Genomic DNA, 22975 nt, shown 5'->3' with positions numbered 1-22975 from the left:
TCATTGATAAGTAGGATGATTCCTTCCATTGCCATTCGATCTTTCAGGAGTAGAGCAGAGCTTAATTGGCATAGTTGATCCCACGTGTGCCTTACATCAATAGTCAGTAGCTTTCATGTATTGCAAGTGGTGGTCAAAGATTGGATCTTTGGGTCTTGCTGGCACCTTGGAGCTTTCTAGGTCTCTAGCAACCATGGTTTTCAAAACCTGACCAGACTGGACCGGAAAAACCAGGAACCGGTCACCTGACTGGTTCCGTTTTTCCCCAAAACTATTGATTTTGGTCAGCAAACCGCTGAACCGGCCAGTTTGATCGTTTTCCAATATTTTTATTTTTTTTTAAATTTTTTTATTTTTTGGTCAGAACAGGCTGGCCATTCGGGTCAAACAGTCAGACCATTCAAACCGGTAACCAGACCCCTGATCGGTTCGATCACCTGTTCGTTTTTAAAAACCATGTTAGCAACTATCACATTATAAAAATGTGTGGAGACTTGAGTATTTCCCTCCTCAATAAAGTAGGCTTTCGGCAATAGAATTGGCAGATAATGGAATCGATGTTAATGAGAGGTTTGGTCCAATTGTTCAGAAAAAACGAAACAAATATAGAGGTTCAGTCTAGAAACCAAAGACTAAGCTTCCCTAATAGGATAACTAAGTCCTTTTGACCTCTGGATGCCATCCTCATCAAGTCAATGGCAATCTGCAAATTTTACTTCAGATGGAATCCCCTAAGTTCCAGAGTGATAAACCAGGTGCCTGCAGGAGATTCTGTGGAGTGGTGTGCGTGGGAAGAAAAAAAACAGTCGTGTTTTTGAAAACAGATCCAGATCTTTAAATTTGCACTCTCGTATTTCTTTCTTGGGTAACTTGTGGGCAGTGAATTCTGTTGAGTTCCAAGGATTTTCTATGAATGGCTTACAAAGGAATTTGGTGGCGATCCTCTGTTCTTCACCTGGGCCTTTAAGCAGGGCTAGTGTCCCCTCTAGAAGACTTGAGATGGAGCTCAGATTAAAGTTTTGATGGAAGTGCCCTGGTAATCCCAAAGAAGCAGGGATTGGTGGGAGTGTTTAGGGGAAGAGATGGAAGGCTGTGCACAGGGGTAAGGCTGTGTACATCTGTCCCTCCCCAGACCCTGCACAGCGGAAGCCTCGTGCACTGGGCTGCCCTTACGGAAGCACTAAGTGGGCTTTCAGTGGTCCACTTGGTGTTGCTGATTCTACAAAAGCAGAGATCTTGGCTGTACTCAGGTCTTCGAATAGCAAAAGATGAAGCTGGTCTGCTCTAACCATTGCAAGTGATTCTGCAAATACTGTAAAATGGTTAGGGGAGAAGGATGGAGGCCCTTGGAGGCTAGCTCACTACCTGACAGAGGCCAGTGATACTATGGACTCCATGATTGTAAAGCTTACTTGGACCCTTAGAAGTTCTATAGATGATGGTTTAGCTAAATCAGGTATCTGTAGGGGTACTTTGTATAGTAATAGGAACCTGCCTATGTAACTTTTGAGTGTTGGTTTTTCCTTGCTGTTTGTACATCATCTCATGTACTCTTCAGTCACCTTTTTCTCAAAAAAGGTGCCTGCAGGAGAGAAAACAAATTTGCTTTTACCGAGTCCCCTGACTAATGGGTTTAGACTGTAATAATATCTGAATTCATCAAAAAAATATATGTAATAATATCTGCCTAACAAAAAGAAAAAAAAAAAAGAATATGTTAGAAAAACACTCTACTACTATAATGCAAATACTTCCCATAGAGGCAAAGACTGCAAACTTTACTTCATATTGAATCTCCTAACTACCGTACAGTGATAAACCAAGTGCCTGAAAGAGGAAATAGATCTGCTGCCAACATAATTATAACATAGCATTATTGTTTATACAGAACTCCTGAAATACTGAAAATTGTTATTGATGAAGCCAAGTTTCATCTTACATAATTGAAATAGGGGTCCATATTCTGGGCTTAATATATGACAGGACACGGGAGGAGGCGGGAATGTGCATACGTGAGGGGTGGAGGTGATTTCACTGGCGGTGGAAGTAATTTGTAATAGTAGGTTGGAGGAGATGGTGAAGAAAGAAGAGATGGAGAATTGTAGTAGTAGGTGGGAGAAGATGGTGATAGTGGGGGAGGTGATATGTAGTAGTATGGTGGAGGAGATGGTGAAGGTGGTCGAGGTGATTTCTAGTAGTAGGGAGGTAGAGGATATGGTGATGCTGGTGGTGGGAGGAGGAGGAGATGGTGAAGATGGTGGTGGTAATCTGTAATAGCACGGGGGTGGAGGAGATGTTGATGGTGGTAGTGGTGATTTGTAATAAATAGTATGGGAGAGAACAAGATGATGATGGTGCTGTGGAGAGGTTTAGTAGGAGGATGTGGAGAAGGTGATGGTGGTGGTGGTGATCTGTAATAGTATGGGGGTGGAGAAGAACATGATGGTGGTTGTGGTGATTTGTAATAGTATGAGGGTGGAAGAGATGGTGATGGTGATGGTGGTGGTGGAGATTTGCACTAGTAAGGAGGATGTGGAGAAGGTGATAGTGGTGGAGGGGAACTATAGTAGTAGGGACTAGGGAGGTGGTGGGGGAGATGATGGTGGAGAGGTGACGTAATAGACTAATAGTAGGGTGGTGGAGGTGGAGATTTGTAGTAGTATGGAGGGGGAGGAGGTGATTTATAGTAGTAGACTGGTGATGGTGGTGATCGAGACTTGTATTCATGTGGGTGAGGGTGGTGGTGGTGAATTGTAGTGGTAAATTGGAGGATTAAGAGACTTGTAGCAGTAAGTTGGTAGAGGTGGAGGTGGTGATTTATAGTAGTAGACCGGATGAAAAGGTGATTTGTAGTAATATGTTGGTGGTGGTAGAGGGGGGAGGGGAAGTTGTAGCAGTAAGTCATGGAGGAGGTGACTTGTAGTAAACTAGTAATAAATGTTAGGAGGAGAGGATTTTGTAATAAGGTGCTGGTAAAGGTGGGAGTGGAGGCTTGTAGTAATAGCTTGGCATAGGTGGTGGTGGTGACTTGTAGTACTAAACTAGCAGAGGTGGTGGCTTGTAATGGTAAGTTGGTGTTGGCAGGGGGAGACTTGTAATAGTAGGGAGTTGGTTTAGGCTTTGGATTTGGCGTGTGCTTGTGCTTCTCACAGTCCTTAGAAGGATACTTGGGTGCATAAGCAAAATACTCGGCCTTGAGGACAACCTTTTGGTATGTCCTAGATTTCAACTTGAGTTTAGCTCCCTTTTCACCATTTTGTGGGTTGGTGGGGATGTTGCAAAAAGAGTACTTGGGAGCCAAGTAAAGAGAAGCCTTGCATTCTTTGGCTCCATGCTTGACAAAATCATAATCCTTGAATAAGATGCTGTGTTTCTCCCGGACATTAGTCTTTTCATATTTAACAATATCTTTATCACCAGCTTTACATGTAATCTTCACAATTGGACCTGCTCCACATAATTAACTGATATCGAACATATTTGGTGTTCATCTTGTCAAATAACAATAAGTAACAACACTTCCAAAAATTGCTTTGAAAAATTTATAAAGAAGAAACTAAGAGAATAAAAATAAAAACTTTCAAATTGACAAGTAGGTTTTAGGGAAAACTTGTGCTCCCAAAAAGACATGATACTGGAAGAGCTTTATCCAATCGAAACCCGCCGTGAATTTTGATAAATGCCACCTGATTGGTTATCACTTATGTCTACCGGTTGATTGGTTACAACTTACAAGTATTTCCAGTATCACAGTTTTGATCCCTAGGTTTTATTTTCAGGCTGTGAAGAAATTTACTGTCCCACGACTCCTACTTTATATGTAATAGAAATCTTCCAAAGCTTTACCTTTGAGATGTTTCTTGACATGAGACTTCACTGGATATCCCCAAGTGTAGCATTTATAGCAATAGACATTTCCCACCACTTTAATGACAACTTGGTAGTGGTGTGGATAAGGGTGAGTCACTGATGGTGGTGATGTGCAAGATAATGAGACTGAGGTACAGAAGGAGGTGGTGGTGAAGATTTGTAATAATAGGTTGGCGGAGGATATTTAACCAGTGGTGGAGGAGATTTGTAAGGGTAGGTTGGTGAGGGTATTTAACCGGTGGTGATGGAGATTTGTAATAGTAGGTTGGTGGAGGATATTTAACTGGTAGTGGTGGAGATTTGTAGCAGTAAGGTGGTGGAGGTGATTTAATTGGTGGTGGGGGTGGGGGTGTTGGTGGCCTGTAGTAATAAGATGGTAGTGGAGGCAGATGTCGGGGTGGAGACTTGTGATAATACGAGGTAAAGAGGATGATGGTGGTGGTGACTTAATAGTAGTATGGAGGTGGTGGAGATGATGGAGGTGGTGGAGATGGTGGAGATGGGGATGGTGGTGGCAGTGGCAGTGACTTACACAAATAAGGAGGAGGAGATGAGGACAGAGGTGGCAAAGTCAGAGACTTATAGTAATATGGTGGCAGAGGAGATAGAGATGGAGGAGGTGGAGATTTATAGTAATAAGGTGGTGGAGGTGGTGACTTGTAATAGTAGGGTGGTGGAGGAGATGTTGATGGAGGTGGGGGAGACTTGTAGTAATCTGGTTATGGAGGAGGTGGAGATTTGTAATAATATGGTGCCAAAGGAGAAGGTGAAGGTGGAGGAGGCAATTTATAGTAGTAAGATTGAGGTGGAGATGGGGATGAAGATGGGGGAGACTTGTAGTAATATGGTAGAAGAGATGAAAGTGGGAGGAGGTGGAGGTTTGTAATAATAAGATGGTAGAAGAGAAGTGATGCAGATGCAGAAGCAAGGAAAGAATTCATGGGGAAACAAACCAATATTCTAATTCCTATACCAATTTCAGAATTTTTGGGTTATATATTGGTATCGTTTCAGTTCTTTTATTTATTTTCTAGTTGTTGGTATCTTAAAAACATGTTTCTGTCTTCTAGACTTTTATTTCAGAATTACTATTTACGGTAACTTTTGGACTTACTATTTATAGTAATTCTCATACCTGATTTTTAGAAAATTCACAAATTACATAGTAAATTCTGATGTCTTTAAATTTAAGTCGCTTTAGTTGGATTAGGGAAGTGTTATTAGTTGAAGTCCTTATTTAAGTATCCTAATGGGTTAGTTATGAATTTTTCTTAGGTCTAAAGCAATTAGTTGTGTTGGGTCAATTTCCTAGTCCAAATTGAGTCTATAAATAGAGGCATTGTAATTGGAGTTCAAAGAAGTGATTTGATGAAATAAAGATTGGTTTAGTGAATTCTGGTTGTTGTCAGATGTTTTTCTCCTTTTTTTCTCCCCTCTCTTATTTCTTCTTTTAAGCGATCTATCTCTTTGCTGTTTATCCTAACAGAAAGCATTCTACTTGCTTTCCCATCCATATTCATCCCTAATCAACCACAGCCCCTTCATTCACCCCCACAGAGCCCATCATTAGATCAAAAGTTGGTAGGAACACTTCCCATCCTACATCAAGAAGGCAAAGGTGCAGGAGGTGGCTTGTAATAATAAGGTGGTGGTGGTGATGGAGAAGGCAGTGGAGGAGACTGAGACATAAGATGGTTGTGGTAGTGGAGATGTTTGGCTTAATTGACCAGACACTGATCCTATGATGATGGATGCAATGAATATGACCAAAGCCACTACAATTTGATTCCAAATACAACCCTTCCAGGGGCCGCCACCAAGAGATCTCATTGGAGCTGGACACCAGATCCAGCAAATGCTGCGGACATTATGGTTTCCTAGCAAGAGTTGGATAAAGTTTGCAGAGATGGGAGTATTGGCTGTGGTTATGGTGCAATCTAGGCCTTCATGAGCAAGTATTTATAAGTGATTATTAACAAGGAACCATCTCAACTGGTGAGTCACAACTGGTGCTTTTATTTCATGCATGTTGCTATTCTTTTAATTTAACTTTTTACTGTATTGGGTCCTCCAAACAGCTGAATTATATATTTATTTCTTTTATACAATGAAACTTATTGTTCATCTATAGAATTGCTTGGCTCTCCTCTATGGTTGTGCTCAAATGAGTCCGTATATACCCTATATAGTGTTAATTTGAGCAGAGCTTCCAGCTGGTCAAAGGGAATAATCTAAAGAATGGAACTTTGAATCCACTGCATTATGTTTATTTAGTCAACTCAATTAGGACTTAATTTGAAGCATTGAACACTAAAAAATTGAAATGACTATACAGTGAAGAAAAATAACATTTGGAATTAATTTATAATGTCCTGCTCCCAATATATATACAAGCTTGTTTTGGATGATATCCATATTGTCAATACTTCGAAATTATCTGGTTCTTTCTAGGAAGATCATCTTAATGCTTAAAAATGTGCATGACGCCCTTCTAGGTGTTTTCCAAGGCAAATACTTACCAAGTCTCCTGCATGTTAGCATCTTTATGTCACTCTTTCTTTCCCCTCCAATACATTCCCTTTTATTGTCTTGTCTTCTATTCTAATCTTCATCTTTGGTATCAGAATTAGAATAAAAAAAATGTAAAGAAAAACAGTGCCAGCAGGAAACAAAGGTAGAACACAGTGACAAGCATTCCTCTTGTCAGAGGTATTATATGGATGCACGGGTGACGAGGCCAGCCTATTGACACCCCGGTATCCCCATCTGGCCACATGTGAGGTATGACACAACTGATGACCCATATGATTATCTGAGAGGCAACCCACGGGCACAATACTAGATTATCTTTGTTTGCCACCTGCCAGGTGGTAATGGAGACCAACTTTCCACGGAAGTGCATGAGTCAGGCTGAACCAGTCAGCAGGTCACCATTTGAAACATGCCCTTTTCAGCTGGAACTTAGCTTTTGATCATCCTGTCAGTAAAGAATTCAAAACCAAATACCTTTTTTTTGTTAAGCCTTCAAAACCAATTATGAGCATGGACAAAGCCAATACTGTAGGGTCTTTTCATGTGGGTATAATAGAATGAGCTCATTAATTCAGTTGTTATTTGTTAATATTTTGACTTTCTTGTATTTGTTGGATAAAAAAAAGACTTTCTCTTATTTGTGTTTCCTAGTGATTTAAAAGGCATGCCTAGGCACTTAGGCGAGGTGCATGTTAGGCCCCGTTCGTTTACCGGTAAATAAGCTTGGGAAAGTTGGTCAATGGGTATCCTTTTCCCATTGACCAACTTTGCAATGTTCTTTTTACATTTACTAATAGGCCCCTTGGTAAAATATGCTCCACTTCCCCTGGTAAAACTTACCCACCTCCTAGGTGGGTAAGGAACTTTCCCACCTGAGGGGAAATTTTATAAAGCATAATGGGACAATTTTGCCCATTTTTATATTAGCTTTTTATGGGTACAAATGTCATTCTATTACTTACCTAGGAATCCTAGAAATCAAAAGAACATGGATAAGTGCACTTACCCAGGTAAATGTTACCCAAGAAACATTTACCTAGGTAAGTGCGCTTATCCGGGTAAGTTACAAAGATGCAAACAAACGAGGCCTTAAGGTATGCGCTTCGCCTAGGCCCCAGGTACAACACTTTCGAAAGGCACGTGCCTAGGCCCCTATTTTTTAATGTTGTTTATTCATTCATCCTAATAGAAGATATTTTTAGAAGATAATTAAAATTATAAAATCATTTTTTTCTAGGGATTAAGAATTTAAGACCCTAACACGGACTTGTTTGGGCTTGCTTCAAGGGGTTTGGTACAAAGACGGCTCGTCAAATTAGGAATGAAAGATGTTTAACATCAAATTATTTTTTATTTTTTGAAATGATGCAATTGGTAAAGAAATTAAAAGCTTGAATTTGTTTTGTATGTTATTTTTTATTATATTTTTGCATTTTTCACTTTGAGCATGTTTTATATGTATGTATTTTAATTTTTTTTAATGGGATTTTTAAAATATTTAGTTTAAAATTAAAGTTTAAATTTCTTAATTAAAATTATTTTTAATATTTTCTTAATTTATTTTGAATTTTACATTTTTCCATTTTTTAAAACTTTTTTTTAATTTTGCACCTTGCTTCAAAAGGGCACACACTCGCCTTGCACCTTAGGCCCAAAATGGCCATTGCACTTTCAAAACACTAGTGTTTCCTCCCCCAGCTCTGAGATTCTTTTTTCCTCATACTTTATTTGAACTTGCTAGTATATAGTGTCTTCAATAGCTGGTGATCCATGAATAATGCCTCTAGCTACCTTAGCGAGTTGGTTTGGAAAGGCTTTTTTTGTGGAGGGAAGGCAGTTGGTTTTACGGGTTTAGGTTTACATTACGATCCCTTTGTCCCACATTGGTAGTATGAGATGCTAATGTGTGAAATATATGTGCTTGGGTTCCCTTCTTCTAATAGCTAGCTTTTAGGGGCGAGTTCTCCTAAGTCACGTATCAAATGGTATCAGAGCCTACACTATGCCTCCCAGTTGCAATCGTGCGGCACAGGTGGTGATGTTGGTATTGTAGTGTTCGGCCGGGACTAGGTGCACTAGTGCAAAGCCACTCGTCGTGGGTGCCGGGACTGCATAGCATGGTGGAACGTTACAATCCTTTTGTCCCACATTGGTAGTATGGGATGCTAATTTGTGATATATATGTGCTTGGGTTCCCTCCCTCTAATAGCTAGCTTTTAGGGGCGAGCTCTCCTAAGTCACGTATAAGTTTATAAATCCCAAGCCAGTTTTAAATTCTTGCATGTTTAGAGTTTTAAGACATTTCCAACCCAAAAAGGATAATTCAATGCAAGGCAACTAGTTATACATTGACGCAACAACCTGCCCAGTTTCCTCATCAGCTTGTTACAACACCATTTTTTATAGTTTGAGGCTGAATTAGGATTGGGAACTTCTCTGATCCAACCTGTCCTCATTGACATCCCCCAAGCAAATTATAACTTATAAGCCTTTGTTTCACATGTCTTGTTACTGACTCGAATTTTTTGTGGTTTGTGCTGGAATGCTGCCACATTCTAGTGAGCCAAGGAAAAAGAATTATGAGATTTCTTCTCACATGTCTTGTTAAAGATTCAAATTCTTTGACCCGCATTGCTGCTGGAATCCAGTGGGCCAATAGCTATTTTGTAATAAACTGACATCAACCTCCCAGAATTAGTAAAGAATTCAAAGAATTATAAGCTATGTAATGTTGTCTTAGCTCTGCTTTTAATGTTTGATTTTTTTATTTTTTGAAATCACTTTTAATGTTTTCTATTTGCTACACTGACTAGGGAAACAAGCTAAAATCAACCAAATCTTTTATATAAAAAACCATTGCTTATGCCCATAGTTTTCAAGGCACCAAGGCGAGGCTAGGCAACCAAAGGGTGCCTTGTCGCCTAGCCACCTAGGCGATGGATTTTTTTAAGTGAAAAATACATATCCTAGGTAGTTCCCTAGGTTCTAGAAAATCAACATATTTATGAGAAGAAAAATAAGAAAGAAAAGAAAATTCAATAAATATGGGGATTGAACCCCTATTTTTGTTATAGGAAAAGAAGAAAAGAAAAGGTGGAAGAAGAAGAAGAAGAAATGTGGAGGAAGAAGAAGATGTGGAGGAAGAAATGTGTTGATTAGACAAAACTTTTAAGTTTTTCCCTTACTTATTGGTTCAAATTTTGAAGTCTTTGAGGATTCAATACAGCAGTTAGCAATGTTTGTGTTGATTAAACCCTAACAAATAAGAAAATAATAAAAAGAAATTAGTTTATAAACACAAAAAATGAATACTTTTGTTTAATAATGTCTATTTTATAATTATAATCTCAAAAAGTAGCAATATAAAAGTATTTTATAAGATAGTATACAAAACTGCTAGGCGATTGGGTGAAGTGAGCCTCCAAGGGCGCCTTGTCGGCGATGGCAATTTTCCCCATTTCCCCGATCCCCGTGGGGATCCGCCCCGAATGGGGCAAGGATGGGGATGATTTTCCCCCCGCGGAGACGGGGATGAGGAAATTTTCATCCCTATTAGCGGGAACAGGGCGGGGACGGGGAGTGCCGCGGGGATGGGGAAATTTTCATCCCCGTTAGCGGGAACGGGGCGGGGACGGGGAGAGCACTCCCCACCCCGCGGGGACCCCAATCCCCGCTTCGTGGGATCCCCACTAATATATATGTATATATGTATGCATACGTTATATATGTAAATATGTAAACATATATCTATATATTAAGAGATTTTTAAAAATATGGTTGAACATGTTTGAATATTTTCTAATACGATTGTAAATGTTCATTATTTTATTTTTATTTTTATTTTTTTAAATAAAATAAAAAACAAAAATAAAATGGTTAGCATTATAAAGAATCACAGGGAATGGGGATCCCTGCAGGGATAGGGATCCCCGTGGGGATGGGGATAACCTTGTCCCCGTTAGCGAGGACGGGGACGGAGATGGGGATTTTCGCGGGGACAGGGATGGGGAGAGGCTTCCCATCCCCGCCCCACCCCGTTGCCATTCCTACTTGTAGCCTAGGCAACTAGGTGCTCAAATGTAGTGCAACCTCAATTTAGTGCCTTGACAATTGTGCTAGGGAGAATCCCAATAATATTGCCCCTGTAGATCTGTATGATTAACTTGTTCCATGTGAGGATGGCAATTTTCCCCATCCCCGATTAAATATATATATATATATATATGTGTGTGTGTGTGTGTGTGTGTGTGTTAAATATTATTTATATATGATATTATTTATATTTTTATATTATTTGTATATATCAAAACATATTTAAAACATTATTTATATTTTAAAATTTTTATTTATTTTAAGTAAATTTATTTTTCAATAAATACTATTAACTAAAAACATTTCGAGGATTCGGGTCCCCACAGGGAGCCTGTCCCCGTTAGGAATCGAGGATGGAGAACAACTTTTATCCCTGGTGGGGATTAGAGTCGGAGACGGGGATTAATTTCAGAGTCAGGGTCGCTGATGGGGAAGATCCCCGCTCCGAACCCACCCTGTTGCCAATCCTAGTTCCATGTTCAAGCCTAAATTTACTAGCAATTCTTCATTGGATTGGTCAAACCACTCTTTTTTTGTATAGATGGAATAGAGCAATACATGTAGATCTACACTACAACTCTACGTAAGCAAGCTCTCTAAGAACATGCAATAAGTTTCTAGATTTTGATTTACAATCAACTTAAGAGTTCTAGGAAAGGTCACTTTTAAACACTGCAAAGGAAGAAGTGGCATTGAGAATGTGGTTAATGTAGAAGGGAAGGCATAATTATGCAACAGAAACCAATCTATGTCATTACTGCTCCAAGTTAGATGTTGCATTATTTGGAGATATTTGTTTAGAAGTCAATAATAAAATTTTGATAATGTAGGAGGTTGAAGGATGCACTGGAGTCACTCAGCAATTTCAACATAAGTGTGTCGTCAAACTAAAGTATGTACAGTTAGTGCTGAAGGCTTCATTCTATTAGTCAAAATGGAAAAGGGTTATTGCCAAGTTCTACCAAAAATGGCACCTGCCAGTAGTACATTACACTGTGTTTGATGATTTGATCAAAATGAAAAGAAAACAAAAATTGTATGTACAATATACTTGTATAGCATATTTGTAAATCCCCTCTCTGAAGGTGCCTCTCCCTCTTTTATAGTAAATTAATACAATATACTTCTTGCTGCCTTTCAAAAAAATGAAAAGAAAAAAAAATGTACATATCTGTAATCTGCATCTATCACAAATTTAGTTCTATGCTGCAAATCATTGGTACCTCATAAACAACCAGTTGGGAATACCATCTATGCATTTTTAAAACCTCCCTTTGATGGGGAAATATTTAATGCCCATGTTTTTAAACCTTCAACAAGTTTCCACAACAAATAAGTGAAAAATTAATGAAACTAAAAATATGTTTGTGCCCAGAAGATAACAAAGAACAATAAACATAGGAGTGCAGATAGATAAATAAAGTGTAACCTAACCACCTTAACTTGCAGTTTAAGAACTAAAAGCTTTCTACCCTATCTAACAATCTTGCAGCTTTACGGAAAGAAAGAATTAAGAAACTCTTTTATTGTTAAACAAACTGAACAAGGAAAATATAGAAAAAGAGAAATAGAGCCATAGTTAGGGGAAGGGGAATTTTATTTATCTAAAAAGAACAGACAGATTGATATTTCCAATGCAATTGTCAATTCTTTTCCTTGTTTTGGTTTTCCTTGCATATTGAGATGGCAAATAGGCCATCCATCAGATATCTCAAACAAGTATTAATATCCTAAGCCAACCCCTGTAAGACCGAAGTCAATTTTGTCCTGTCAACAAAACAAACATATAAAATGCACAAATTACACAAGTGCACAACTACATGGTTAAAACAAGGATAGCAATTTATCTTATTGTTAGGTATATCCCTTGTTGATTCTCTTTATAGGATATTACAATATCGAAAAGGAGCATAACTCAAATTCCTTGTCATTTTAGAGAAACAGGCAAACACCTCTATTTCATTTCCAAATTCAAATTTCCCCTCCACTTAAGAGGAAGCAGTTCAAAACAGGCACATCAATTGTTACTCTCACATGCATCTTAATTATGAGCATACTTTAACTAAATTCTTGAGTAACAATTTTCCAAATCCAATGTTGGGGAAAATCTAATGTAAGCACAACTATTTTAAAGGTAAGAAGTAAGCAAATTTCAAGAAAATAACAGATCAGTGATGAAAAGAAATATTTAGTGGCTTACCAGTGATAATATTTCATAGGCAATTAGCTAGAAGGAACCTCTGCTTAATCATTCTGTTCGTCATCAGCCCAAGTTGAAGACAAAGGACAAGTCAAGCCTGCCATCAAATCAATATTGAAATTCAAAGAAGATTCTGAGTTAATACTTAGCTCTCATAAAATTTCTTCTCGAGAAATAGAAACAGATAGAAGAGAAGTAAATGAAGCAGAGAAAGAATATTCTTTGGAGTAATTTACAATAGGGCTCATGTGAGTCTTGTTCTAACTCTCATTTCAGTTTTAAGTTTCTTTACTGAGGCAACATAACAAGTTTGCACAACAAGTTTGGAAGATCAAATACTCACCCACTAAGAGTATGTATCCCATTAATTTCAGAATTCCAAAGACAAGTATAATTAGAACAAAACCATGGTGCCCCTTTGAGCTGAATATATCCATGAATAAATCCATTTTTAGTCCTTCACTGTATTCGACCCTGGGACATTATGGCCTCAAAAGCCTCAAGTTCATATGCAGAATAAGGTGGTGTTCTTTTCCGAACCAACTCCATGATAACCTCAGCATTCCTGTACTGTCCATTCTTCTGAAGGCCTTCAAGTAGCTTAACGATGGTATCAAAACTAGGAAACCAATTCCTGCCCATGCTGACCTTACACATTCCGAAGGCAGTATTTAACTCCCCTGCCTTACAGAGATAATGAATCATGGTTTGGTTTATTCTACAATTGGCTTTGTAACCTTTACCATGTAATGCAGAATAAACCTTTTTCGCCATTCCAAGAAAACCAGCCTGGCAAAAGCCCTTAATAACCAAATTGAACGTCACTGCATCTGGGTTTATCCCAAGATTCCACATCATACTCATTAAAGCATTAGCTTTCCAAGCTAGTCTCTTGTTAACCAAGTGCTGAATCCTAACATTAAAGGTAGCAAGATTCGGGAAACACCCCTTAAGCACCATTAGATTCCACAACCCATTGGCAATCTCAGGACGATCATTCTTATAAAACGCAGAAATGAGTGTGGTAAATGTAACTACATCGGGCCTTATTCCCACTTTTTCCATCTCTACCATGGTCAAATAAGCGATATCAAGGATACCCATTTCACAGAAAGCCTTGATAACAATATTAAGAGAAAACGCGTCTGGAGAAATGTCAAATTTCCAAGGAACCTCGTCAAGGAACAATTGAATGGCTTCTAAATCACGGGTTTGCGTCAAAACCTTGAGTGCAGCGTTGAAGGACTTAACAGTCCTGCGGCACCCAAAGAGGTGCATATCGTAGAATGTCTGGAGGGCGTGTTTAGTCATCCCAGCTTTGCCATATAGCATTATAATGCGGACAATGAAGCCTTCCCGACGCCCTTGAGGAAGAGTCTTATGGTGTTCGAGGAGTTCCTCAATATAGTCAAATCGTCGAGCACCAGCTAAACGGGAGACGGTATCCTCGAAAGCAAAGCGATTCTCGATAACAAGTCGATTGTGGGCATTGACCTTGAATAAGTGGAAGAGCTTATCTGGGTCCCTCTCGGCCTTGAGCTTCACCAATGCAGGTTCGTCTAATGGTTTCGGTTTTGGAACGCGGGTTGGAGCAGTTGTTCTTGAAGAAGCGGCGGCGGCGGCAGTGGTAGCGGAGCAGAATCTGCGAACTGGACGCAGAGAGAGCATGTTATGGTTTTTCCCTCAGAGCGTATCATTACTCCTCATTAGAAGAGCATCCTACATAGCAAGATAACTTTACAATACTCATCCCCCTACCGATCTTTTCTTTCTCAGATGAAGAAAAAAAAACGCTATGTGGGCGTGCAACTGCTCGGTTGATCGATCAAAGAAGAACAGAGTAAGGAATGATAAATTGATGCTTTCAGATTTCGTTGGCTCTGTGGCTTCAGTAAGTCAGTAAGCAAACGAATGTAGTGAGAGGGGATTTGATCTGAAACAGACTAATCGCGGGCAGGCAAAGGTGCCCACTGCCCAGTGCCATAAGGAACAGGTAGGTCATGGATCCGAGGTATTGATAAAGGGGTAATTTACAAAATACCCCCCGGTAGGGTGTGACACAACTTTCATCCCCCCCCCCCCCCCCCCTATGTTGGAGTGTTTGGAATATCACTTAGATGGTATTATTGTGATAGGATCAACTGTTTTGCCAAGCAAAGAAAATATCCTAGTTTACGCTTTCTCAATGGAAACCTTAAACTATTGACAATGAATTTTAATTTATTTTGAGATTAATTTGTAAAATGGATTTATATTTATAATAAGTTATTTTATAAAAAAAGGTTTACAAAATTTTTTAATATCAAACCCTAGTTCGACCAAGCCCGTGAAAGATACCTTTCTCTCTTACTTCCCTTATGTTTTTGTAACAATGCCCAGAAATTTTAAGTTGTTAATAGCTGCACATAAAATCAGAAAAGTTGCAAGGTTAAGCTCTCCGTCATTAATACGCCATCTTCAACTAAGAGCTTGATTTGAGCTTGAATCTTGGGTGTTAACAACCACTTTGGGATAGGGCTGTTCATAAGAATGCCCAATCCGACCAAACTGACCAATTCGGACCGATCCAACTTGAGTCGGCCGGGTTTTCATCCGTACCGGTCGGTTTTGGGTTGGGCACATACATAAATCAAAATCTCGGGTCGGTTTTGATTTTCTTGCGTAAAAACCGAAACTAACCCGACCCGAACCGAACTAGTATTCTACTAGTTTGGTAGTTCTTACTTCCTAGTTTGAGTACTTTCCTAATTCCTAATAGTCTTCTACTTTTATACTTCTACTAGAACTAGAACTCTAGAAGGCCCACTAGGCAATTACAATTAGAATTCAATTAGGTGTTTTTTTTTAGTTTTTTATCTAGATTAGAATTTAGAAGATTTCTAAATTTTTATTTTATTGATTTACCTACCCAGATTTACCTAGTTTTTTACTCTAGAAGGCCCATTATTGACACTTGTTTTTACATGAAGAATTTATTGATTTTATTCTTTACCCGAATTAAATTTAGATTTATCTTGGACTCTTGAATATCAAATTATCAACTAATTCAGATTTTATTTGGCTTTGTACAGGAGCAAAACCGAAACCGACCCAAACCGACCCAACCCGACTCAAACCGACCAGGTCGGTTTGGCCTGTCAGTGGGTCGGTTTCGGTTCCCACCTTAGCTAACCCAACCAGGTTGGGTCGGTTGAGAAAATCCCAAAAAACCGACCCAACCCGACCCGTAAACACCCCTACTTTGGGAGATGCAATTTGTGGTCTCCATATCAAATATGAACCTATTTGAATTTGAAAATCAAATTGAATCATCTAAGGCTAGACCGGTTCTAGGAGAAATTGTTTTGTCCAATGAGAATTTCAATTCTCATGGACTTGGGTTGTTAAAAGAATTGAATTCCATCCTAGAAACCCTAGCAAAGTTCGACCTTTTTAGGTGATTTATAGTCCTTCCAACATTTCTTAAAATGACCCTCTCAATCAGTGGACACCTACAAGTTTGACCAAAAATTTACAAATGGCTAGAATGCAACATTATGATTTTTTTTTGTTATATAATACCTCAATTGTTGTTTATCCAAAAACATTCTAGAGATTTTGTTTGCTATTTAAATAAAGTTATTGATTTTCAACTTCAAGTATAAACCATTTGAATTCTATATTTTCCTTGTTCCATGAAATATAAGTTTTTTTTTTTTTTTGCAACTCCATGTATCAACCATTTGTTTCCCTACTTTGAAATTGAAGTTGGACTTCTTTTTTATGATGGAAGGTCTTCTAAAGGTGGATCACGGCAAGTTTCTTTTAAATTTGGACAATATAAGTTTGAGGAATCTCTTATCCTTGTACTTTGTTTCCAAACAATGTTATTCTGCTAGTATTTAAATGAGGGATCCATCTATTTTATTTTGCTCATGATTGTTCTAAAAGAGAGATAGCCTTCTATCAATTAAGATATACTCCTGTTGTGTTTACCTATGTTTCTTTCTTTAATGATATTTTACTTTAGGTTGTGTTTGGTAGAGGTGCAAATTCAAATTTATACGGATGGAAATTTTGTTCCCGGTTTAGTGATCGATGGAAAATTGAATTGGGGTATTTTAGAAATTTTCTTTCATGTTGTTTGGTTGTTACGATGTAAAAGTGAAACTTTGAAACTCTACTCTACTCTACTATGAATCTTGTCATGGGTCCCATCCCTGTTCTGCTCTACGAGGAAGAAAGAGAGGGGTGGAGGGAAGGGAAATACACAGAGAAGCTAGAATCATGGATGAGGATTCAGAAGCGGCAGTGTATTGGGCTCCTTGCCTCCATTTTTGCTGGTCTTTGCTCGAGATGTGAGAGGGGTGGAGCACAGGTGAAACCAGCATGGTCTTGGTGGGGATAATCTAGAAGGTTTGTGCAGGATCTACACCTCGGGCCGGTGAATCTACTACACTGGAGTGGGATGGAGAAGTCATGGTTGAGACTGGACTCAAGGAGGCCGTGTCCGTTGGCTTGTGGGTGCCCTATGTCGTCCTTGTTGTTGGAGCAGAGTAGAGCAAAGATAGCGACAGAGAGGAAGAAAGAGACAGAGAGGAAGAAGAAGAGAGTGAGAGTGCTCATTTGTTTTCCTGGGACAAGTGCTTGAAAGTATGGCGGGTGTCGAATCTCCGTTGCTTGGAGTCTACGAAAGCACACGAAGATGCCATAAACGTTGTTGCTGTTGTTTCTGTCAACGGAACCATTTACACGATTAGAGCGGACAGACACAGGGTATGGGGAAGAACGTCAGGAGAGAGACGGAGAAGAGCGAGAGCGAGAGAGAGCGAGAGCAAGAGAGAGAGAGAGAGAGAGAGAGAGAAGGAGAAGAAGAAGAGAGAGAGAACGAGCGAGCGATGTAATATATACAACAAAAATTTTGATGTAATTATTACATTGATAATCGATATAATTTAATAGTACAATGTAAAATTGCATGTTTACCAAATTCCTGCAAAATCGAACCGTGGTGCAAAGTTTACCCCAGTTCAATTTTACACCTCTACCAAACGCAGCCTTAAAATCCTGTTGCTACAATCTTCAATTTTCGTTTTTTTTTTTTAATCTTTCCAAGTAGTTAGTTTAGGGTTTTTAAATTTGTTGTAAATCCAGGTTTGGGATTTTTTGGGAGTTAAGTTTGGAATTCGATTTGGGTCCGAAGTTATATTACTTTGGATTGGCATTCAGCATACAAATTCCTCATCCAACTGAATTCGGTTGAACTATTGAGATCTTTAGCAAGCTTAATTCAATTAGAAACCAATAAAAGAAAATATTTATTAATTAACTATTTATTTCTAAACCATAGATGTATAAAAGATGTTGAAACACTTCCTCTATCTTAAAAAGTTTGATAGGACAAACTACTTAAGTGAGAATTAAGAACAATACAAAAAGAGGTAAAGTTGCTTATTTATGAATGCCATCACTCATCAGCTCTAATATGAAAAATCAAGTTTTAATGCTGATTCAATTAAAGAGTTTTAATTGGATCTTGGATCCTATGTTAAATCCAGGCCAGCCCAAGTTGCACTCCCATGAATGCCACATGTGTTTTTTTAGTAACCTTTGTGCTATTTCATTTTATTTTCAAGTTAACATATTCAAGTATGTTATCGTCTTCACAGTGAAGTGAAGTGACCAAATCCAAGCTGAAGTTTTGATATTCAATTATTCAAGAGTGGTGGTCTAGGTATAGTAGATTATCATCACTCTGTCTTGTGTTTTTCCAACACCCATTTATTGGCTGCTACTAAAGTGTTAGTTTTGCATTAACAAATTTATCTTTTTACCAAACAGAATTTTAGTTGTAATTGATGTAAACATGAATTCCAATAAAGCATATGCTTTTTTTCTTAAAAGCCCACTTGAATGCAAATTTACTTTTTTTTTATTGATATACCTTTACATCTTATTATCAATGTAAATATGCATTGATCTGTCATTTGTCAATGCAAAAAAGTAATATTGCCAAACACAGGTAAAAGTGAACCGGAGTGCAAATTTACCCTAAATCGGGATTTACACTCCATTTGCATCTTTTCCAAATGCAGCATTAGGAACTTTATACTTACCTTTTGACAAAATGAATTGATAAACAAAAATCATGTATTGATTACGAAAAGTAAATACATATTTATAGATACAAAGGTCCTATATTGTTACATCAGCTTAATTCAGTTGCAAATATCTTGATTTTCTTTATTTGTGGGACCTTGTAGAATTCTTGCATAGCTCTAATACTCCCCCTAGCTAAAGTTAGAGCATGGATAATGCCCAACTTGCCTAGTAAAAGAATGAATTGGTCAATACCTAAAAGCCTTTGTCAAGATGCCAGCTGGTTGGCCTATGGAGGAGAGATGACAAAGTTGAATGTCTTTGTGTTGAACATGTTTACAAACAAAGTGATAGTCGATATCAATATGCTTTGTATGCTCATGGAAGACCAAATTAGTGACTATATGGATTACCGCTTGGCCGTCACAAAAGAGCTATATAGGTTGTGATAGAGGTAGTTGATGATCATTGAAGACACACCAAAGCCAAAGAGCTTCACTTGTGGCCACAACCATGGCCTGATATTCAGCTTCAACTAAGGAGCGCGACACAACCATTTATTTCTTTGTCTTCCAAAATAAAGGAGAATTTCCAAGCATTATGATATAGCCGGTCATAATTCACTGTATGCATAGACAAGAAGCCCAAATAGAATCATAGCATACTTGAAGTTAAAGATCATTATGGCTATGAAAATATATACCCTGCCCTAGTCTTGAGATATCGAAGTAAACATTGCGTTGCAGCCATGTGTTCTTTTGCAGGTGAGCTGAGAAATTGCATTAACACATGAACTGATAACTTAGCTTGAGACTACTAATGGTGAGGTATACTAGGCATCCAACTAGATGTCGTTACCGATCAGTTGAGTTGTTAAGAAGTGAACTCTCTCTAGGTCATCAAAATGACATTATTGTTCCATAGGATGAGAAATTGGTTTACAATCCAGCATGTTAGCCTCCGTTAATACATCCACTACACACTTATGTTGGCAAACAAAGATGTCGGAATTGGATCTGGTGATTTCAAAGTCGAGAAAATATCTCAATGGGCCTAGGTCTTTGAGATAGAAACAACCATCCGAGAATGTTTTGAGCTTCACTATAAGGACTAGATCATCCCCTATAATCATAATATCATCGACGTAGACCAATACAACAATGAAGTTCTGTTGGAAGGAAATGAATAGTGAATAATCAACACTTGATTTAGAAAATCCAACTTTCTTTAGGGCAAAGGCAAATTTTTCAAACTAGCATTGGGATGCTTGCTTAAGGCCATATATGGACTTATGGAATTTGCACACTTGTTCTTTGATGAAGAGGAACAGTCGGGTGACAATTTCATATACACTTCTTCATATAAATCACCATGCAAAAATGCATTATTGACATCAAGTTGGTGGAGTTCTCACCCACGAACTGTAGAAATGGCAAGCATCCATCTGAATGTAACAAGCTTGACCACTGGAGCATAAGTATCATGATAGTCATGGCCTTCTACCTAAGCATAACCTTTAGCCACTAATCGGGCCTTGTAACATTCAATGGAACCATCAGCCTAAAATTTTAGCTTGTATACCCATTTGGACCCAATGGGCCATTTGCTAGGAGAAGTGTCAACTATTAACCGAGTATGGTTGCGCTTAAGGGCAGCAAGTTCTTCTTGCATGCCTTGTCACCAATTAGGATCACAAACAACTTGTGTATATATTTTAGGCTCAATGAGATTAGGCAAATTTTGTAGTGAGTTCATTGCAAATATAGTCCTTGAAATGGTTTGTTAACCTATGAGTATCGAGAGGCCGTGTGTTTGTATGGGCAAGTTCAATGGGTGTGTTAGAAGCATGAGGATCAAATAGAATAGTTTCAATGGTGGGTTGTGGTGGCATAGCTTCAGATGTGGATGGTGGTGTTGTAGGAGGCACGCCAATTGGTATGGTTGGGACATAAGGAACAACCTCATACCCATCAATGAATGTGTCCATTGTATCTTAAACATGTTCAAAGGATGCAGATGAAATGTGGTCTTTGAAAGGAAATGTGGTCTCATAAAATCACATCCTGAGAAACAAATATGCGGTGACTAAGTTGTATACTCTATACCCCTTTGTTCCATAGGGATATTCCATGAACACACATTTGAAGGCACGTGGAGAAAATTTATCTTTGGGAAGTGGCTGTTATTGGGCATAACAAAGGCAACCAAAACTTGTAGATGGTTGTAACTATGAGTTTTTCCAACGAAGACTTCATATGGTGTTTTTCCATGAAGTGGCATGGATGATAAGTAGTTGATTAGGTATGTAGTTTTGAGCACACATTCTCCATAGAATTCTAAGGGAAGTGATGCTTGGAATCGAAGAGTCCTAGCAACCACAAGAAGGTGTTGATGTTTCCTTTCAATAATCCCATTATGTTGGGGAGAATCCATAGAAGATGTTTGATGGATAATTCCATTAGTTAGGTAAATTGCATAGGCCCCAAGCAAAACTATTTTTCATTATCAGTCTGTATAGTACGAACTATACCAAAAAATTGGGCACACACCATATTATAGAAAGAGTTCAATATTTGACAAGTCTTTGACTTACATTTCCTGAGGAATAGCCAAGTGCATCTACTATAGTCATCTACTAGTACTAAGAAATATCTTGCTCTTGAATGGGAAACTGTATGATATGCACCTCAAATATCACATGGATTAGGCCAAATGGAGTATTTGCTCGTGAAGAGATTATTGGAAATGACACTTTAGTGTGTTTGGCATGTTCACAAATGCCACACACATTTGTAGAAGTAGAAGAGAAATGTTACCAGACAGAATGCATAATTGCCAGACATATACATATCCCAATCGAATATTCCATATGGTATAGTCATCATCAGTACCTAATGTGTTATTTTCTAGAGATTGGTGAGTTCTTAAGCAATATACGCCATGGAAAAGCTTCCCCTCACTAATTTTCTTCTTCGAAACTCAGTTCTATATAAGGCAGATAGTAGAGGAAAACAAAACAACACAATCTAGTTCTAATGTGAGCTTTCCAGTAGACAACAAGTTATGTCTAAATGTAGGAACATATAAGGACATTCTTTAGTAGAAGTCCAGGGGCTAGGAGAGCTTCTCCTTAATGTGTGGCCATGATAATAGAACCATCAGACATAGAGATGGATGCAGGAATGTGCAGGGGTACCATATGCAATAGTAAGGATATGTTCGAAATCATGCAATTTGAAGCTCCATTATCAAGGACCTAAGCATTGCGCATGTGTGCACTAAAGGAGAAAGAAATCTTATCAGACATAGTGGTTGTAGTAGTGACTTGAGATTGTTCATTTTCCAACAAATGAAGGAGTTGGGCACATTGATCATGTGTGAGATTCACAGGGGTCATCTGAGTATTCAAACCAGTTTGTGCACAAGAAAAGAGTGGGGCACAAGTTTGTTTACCAGACTTGGGTCTACGACGCTCCCATCCTTCTAGATACCCTATGAGCTCATAATAGCATTCCTTAGAATGTCCCTGCCATTTACAGTTCTCACACTTCTGTTTGGAATGAGATGTAGGTCATGGCGTAAAAGCATGGAGAGCTACAGCTTGTTGGAATGTCGAACTCTTCTGTGAAACCATGATCTGGTGTCTTTCCTCTTGAATAACCAACACATAGGCTCTGTTAATGCTTGGAAGGGGTTCGGAGGCAAAAATGCCAGATCGAACATTATTAAAATTATCATTTAGGCCTATCAAGAATTGATTGAGTCGATCATTTTCTCATTCCACTGATATTCTTTGGCTACAGTACACAAACAATTCGAGAGATATGATAAAGTTGCAAGATCATCCCATAATTCTATGATCATGATGAAATAGGAGGCAACTAATAAGAGTTCTCCTTGGTGAAGAAGTGTTATATCGTGCTTGAGCTGATAAATCTAGGGTACGTTGTTCTTAGAAAATGTTCTTGTAAATCATTCTAGACATCTCAAGTTTATTTTGTGTTGACATCTTCAAGGTCAATCTAGTTTGAATCCAACTCAACCATTATTTTTATATTATATATATCCAGTCTAAATGCAATCCAAGTTGCATTTTGTAACCTTAGTGAGGCAAGCCAATTTCTAGGCATTTCTTTTACAAAACTCATTTAAGTAGTTTTAGTATGATTTCCCTTTTTTTTGTTTGAAAAAGGCTAAAAGGCC

The 22975-nt window shown here is 38.4% G+C and overlaps 1 protein-coding gene across 6 annotated transcripts; it reads right to left on the bottom strand.

Moving 5' to 3' along the window:
• Window positions 1–1770: 1770 nt before the first annotated feature.
• LOC104605378 (pentatricopeptide repeat-containing protein At1g80150, mitochondrial-like) lies at window positions 1771–14697 on the bottom strand. Of its 6 annotated transcripts, none has more exons than XM_010270125.3 (3): window positions 13038–14697; window positions 12695–12791; window positions 1771–12261 (listed from the first exon to the last, which is right to left on the bottom strand). In XM_010270125.3, the coding sequence occupies exon 1, from the start codon at window positions 14360–14362 to the stop codon at window positions 13154–13156; it is 1209 nt and encodes a 402-aa protein (XP_010268427.1). In that variant the 5' UTR covers window positions 14363–14697; the 3' UTR covers window positions 1771–12261; window positions 12695–12791; window positions 13038–13153. The 6 variants fall into 6 exon arrangements, with proteins under 6 accessions (XP_010268427.1, XP_088749988.1, XP_088749989.1 ...); XM_088893862.1 differs by having other exon boundaries at window positions 1771–11804; XM_088893863.1 differs by having other exon boundaries at window positions 1771–6847.
• Window positions 14698–22975: the final 8278 nt, after the last annotated feature.

This window comes from Nelumbo nucifera, chromosome 8, assembly GCF_055504915.1.
Source record: "Nelumbo nucifera cultivar China Antique chromosome 8, China Antique-T2T, whole genome shotgun sequence".
NCBI classification, from domain to species: domain Eukaryota; kingdom Viridiplantae; phylum Streptophyta; class Magnoliopsida; order Proteales; family Nelumbonaceae; genus Nelumbo; species Nelumbo nucifera.
This window is presented reverse-complemented; position numbering and strand designations above follow the sequence as displayed.

Excerpts from the sequence above, each read along its gene's own strand:
- LOC104605378 (XM_010270121.3), bottom strand. The coding sequence starts at position 14,362 with ATGCTCTCTCTGCGTCCAGTTCGCAGATTCTGCTCCGCTACCACTGCC.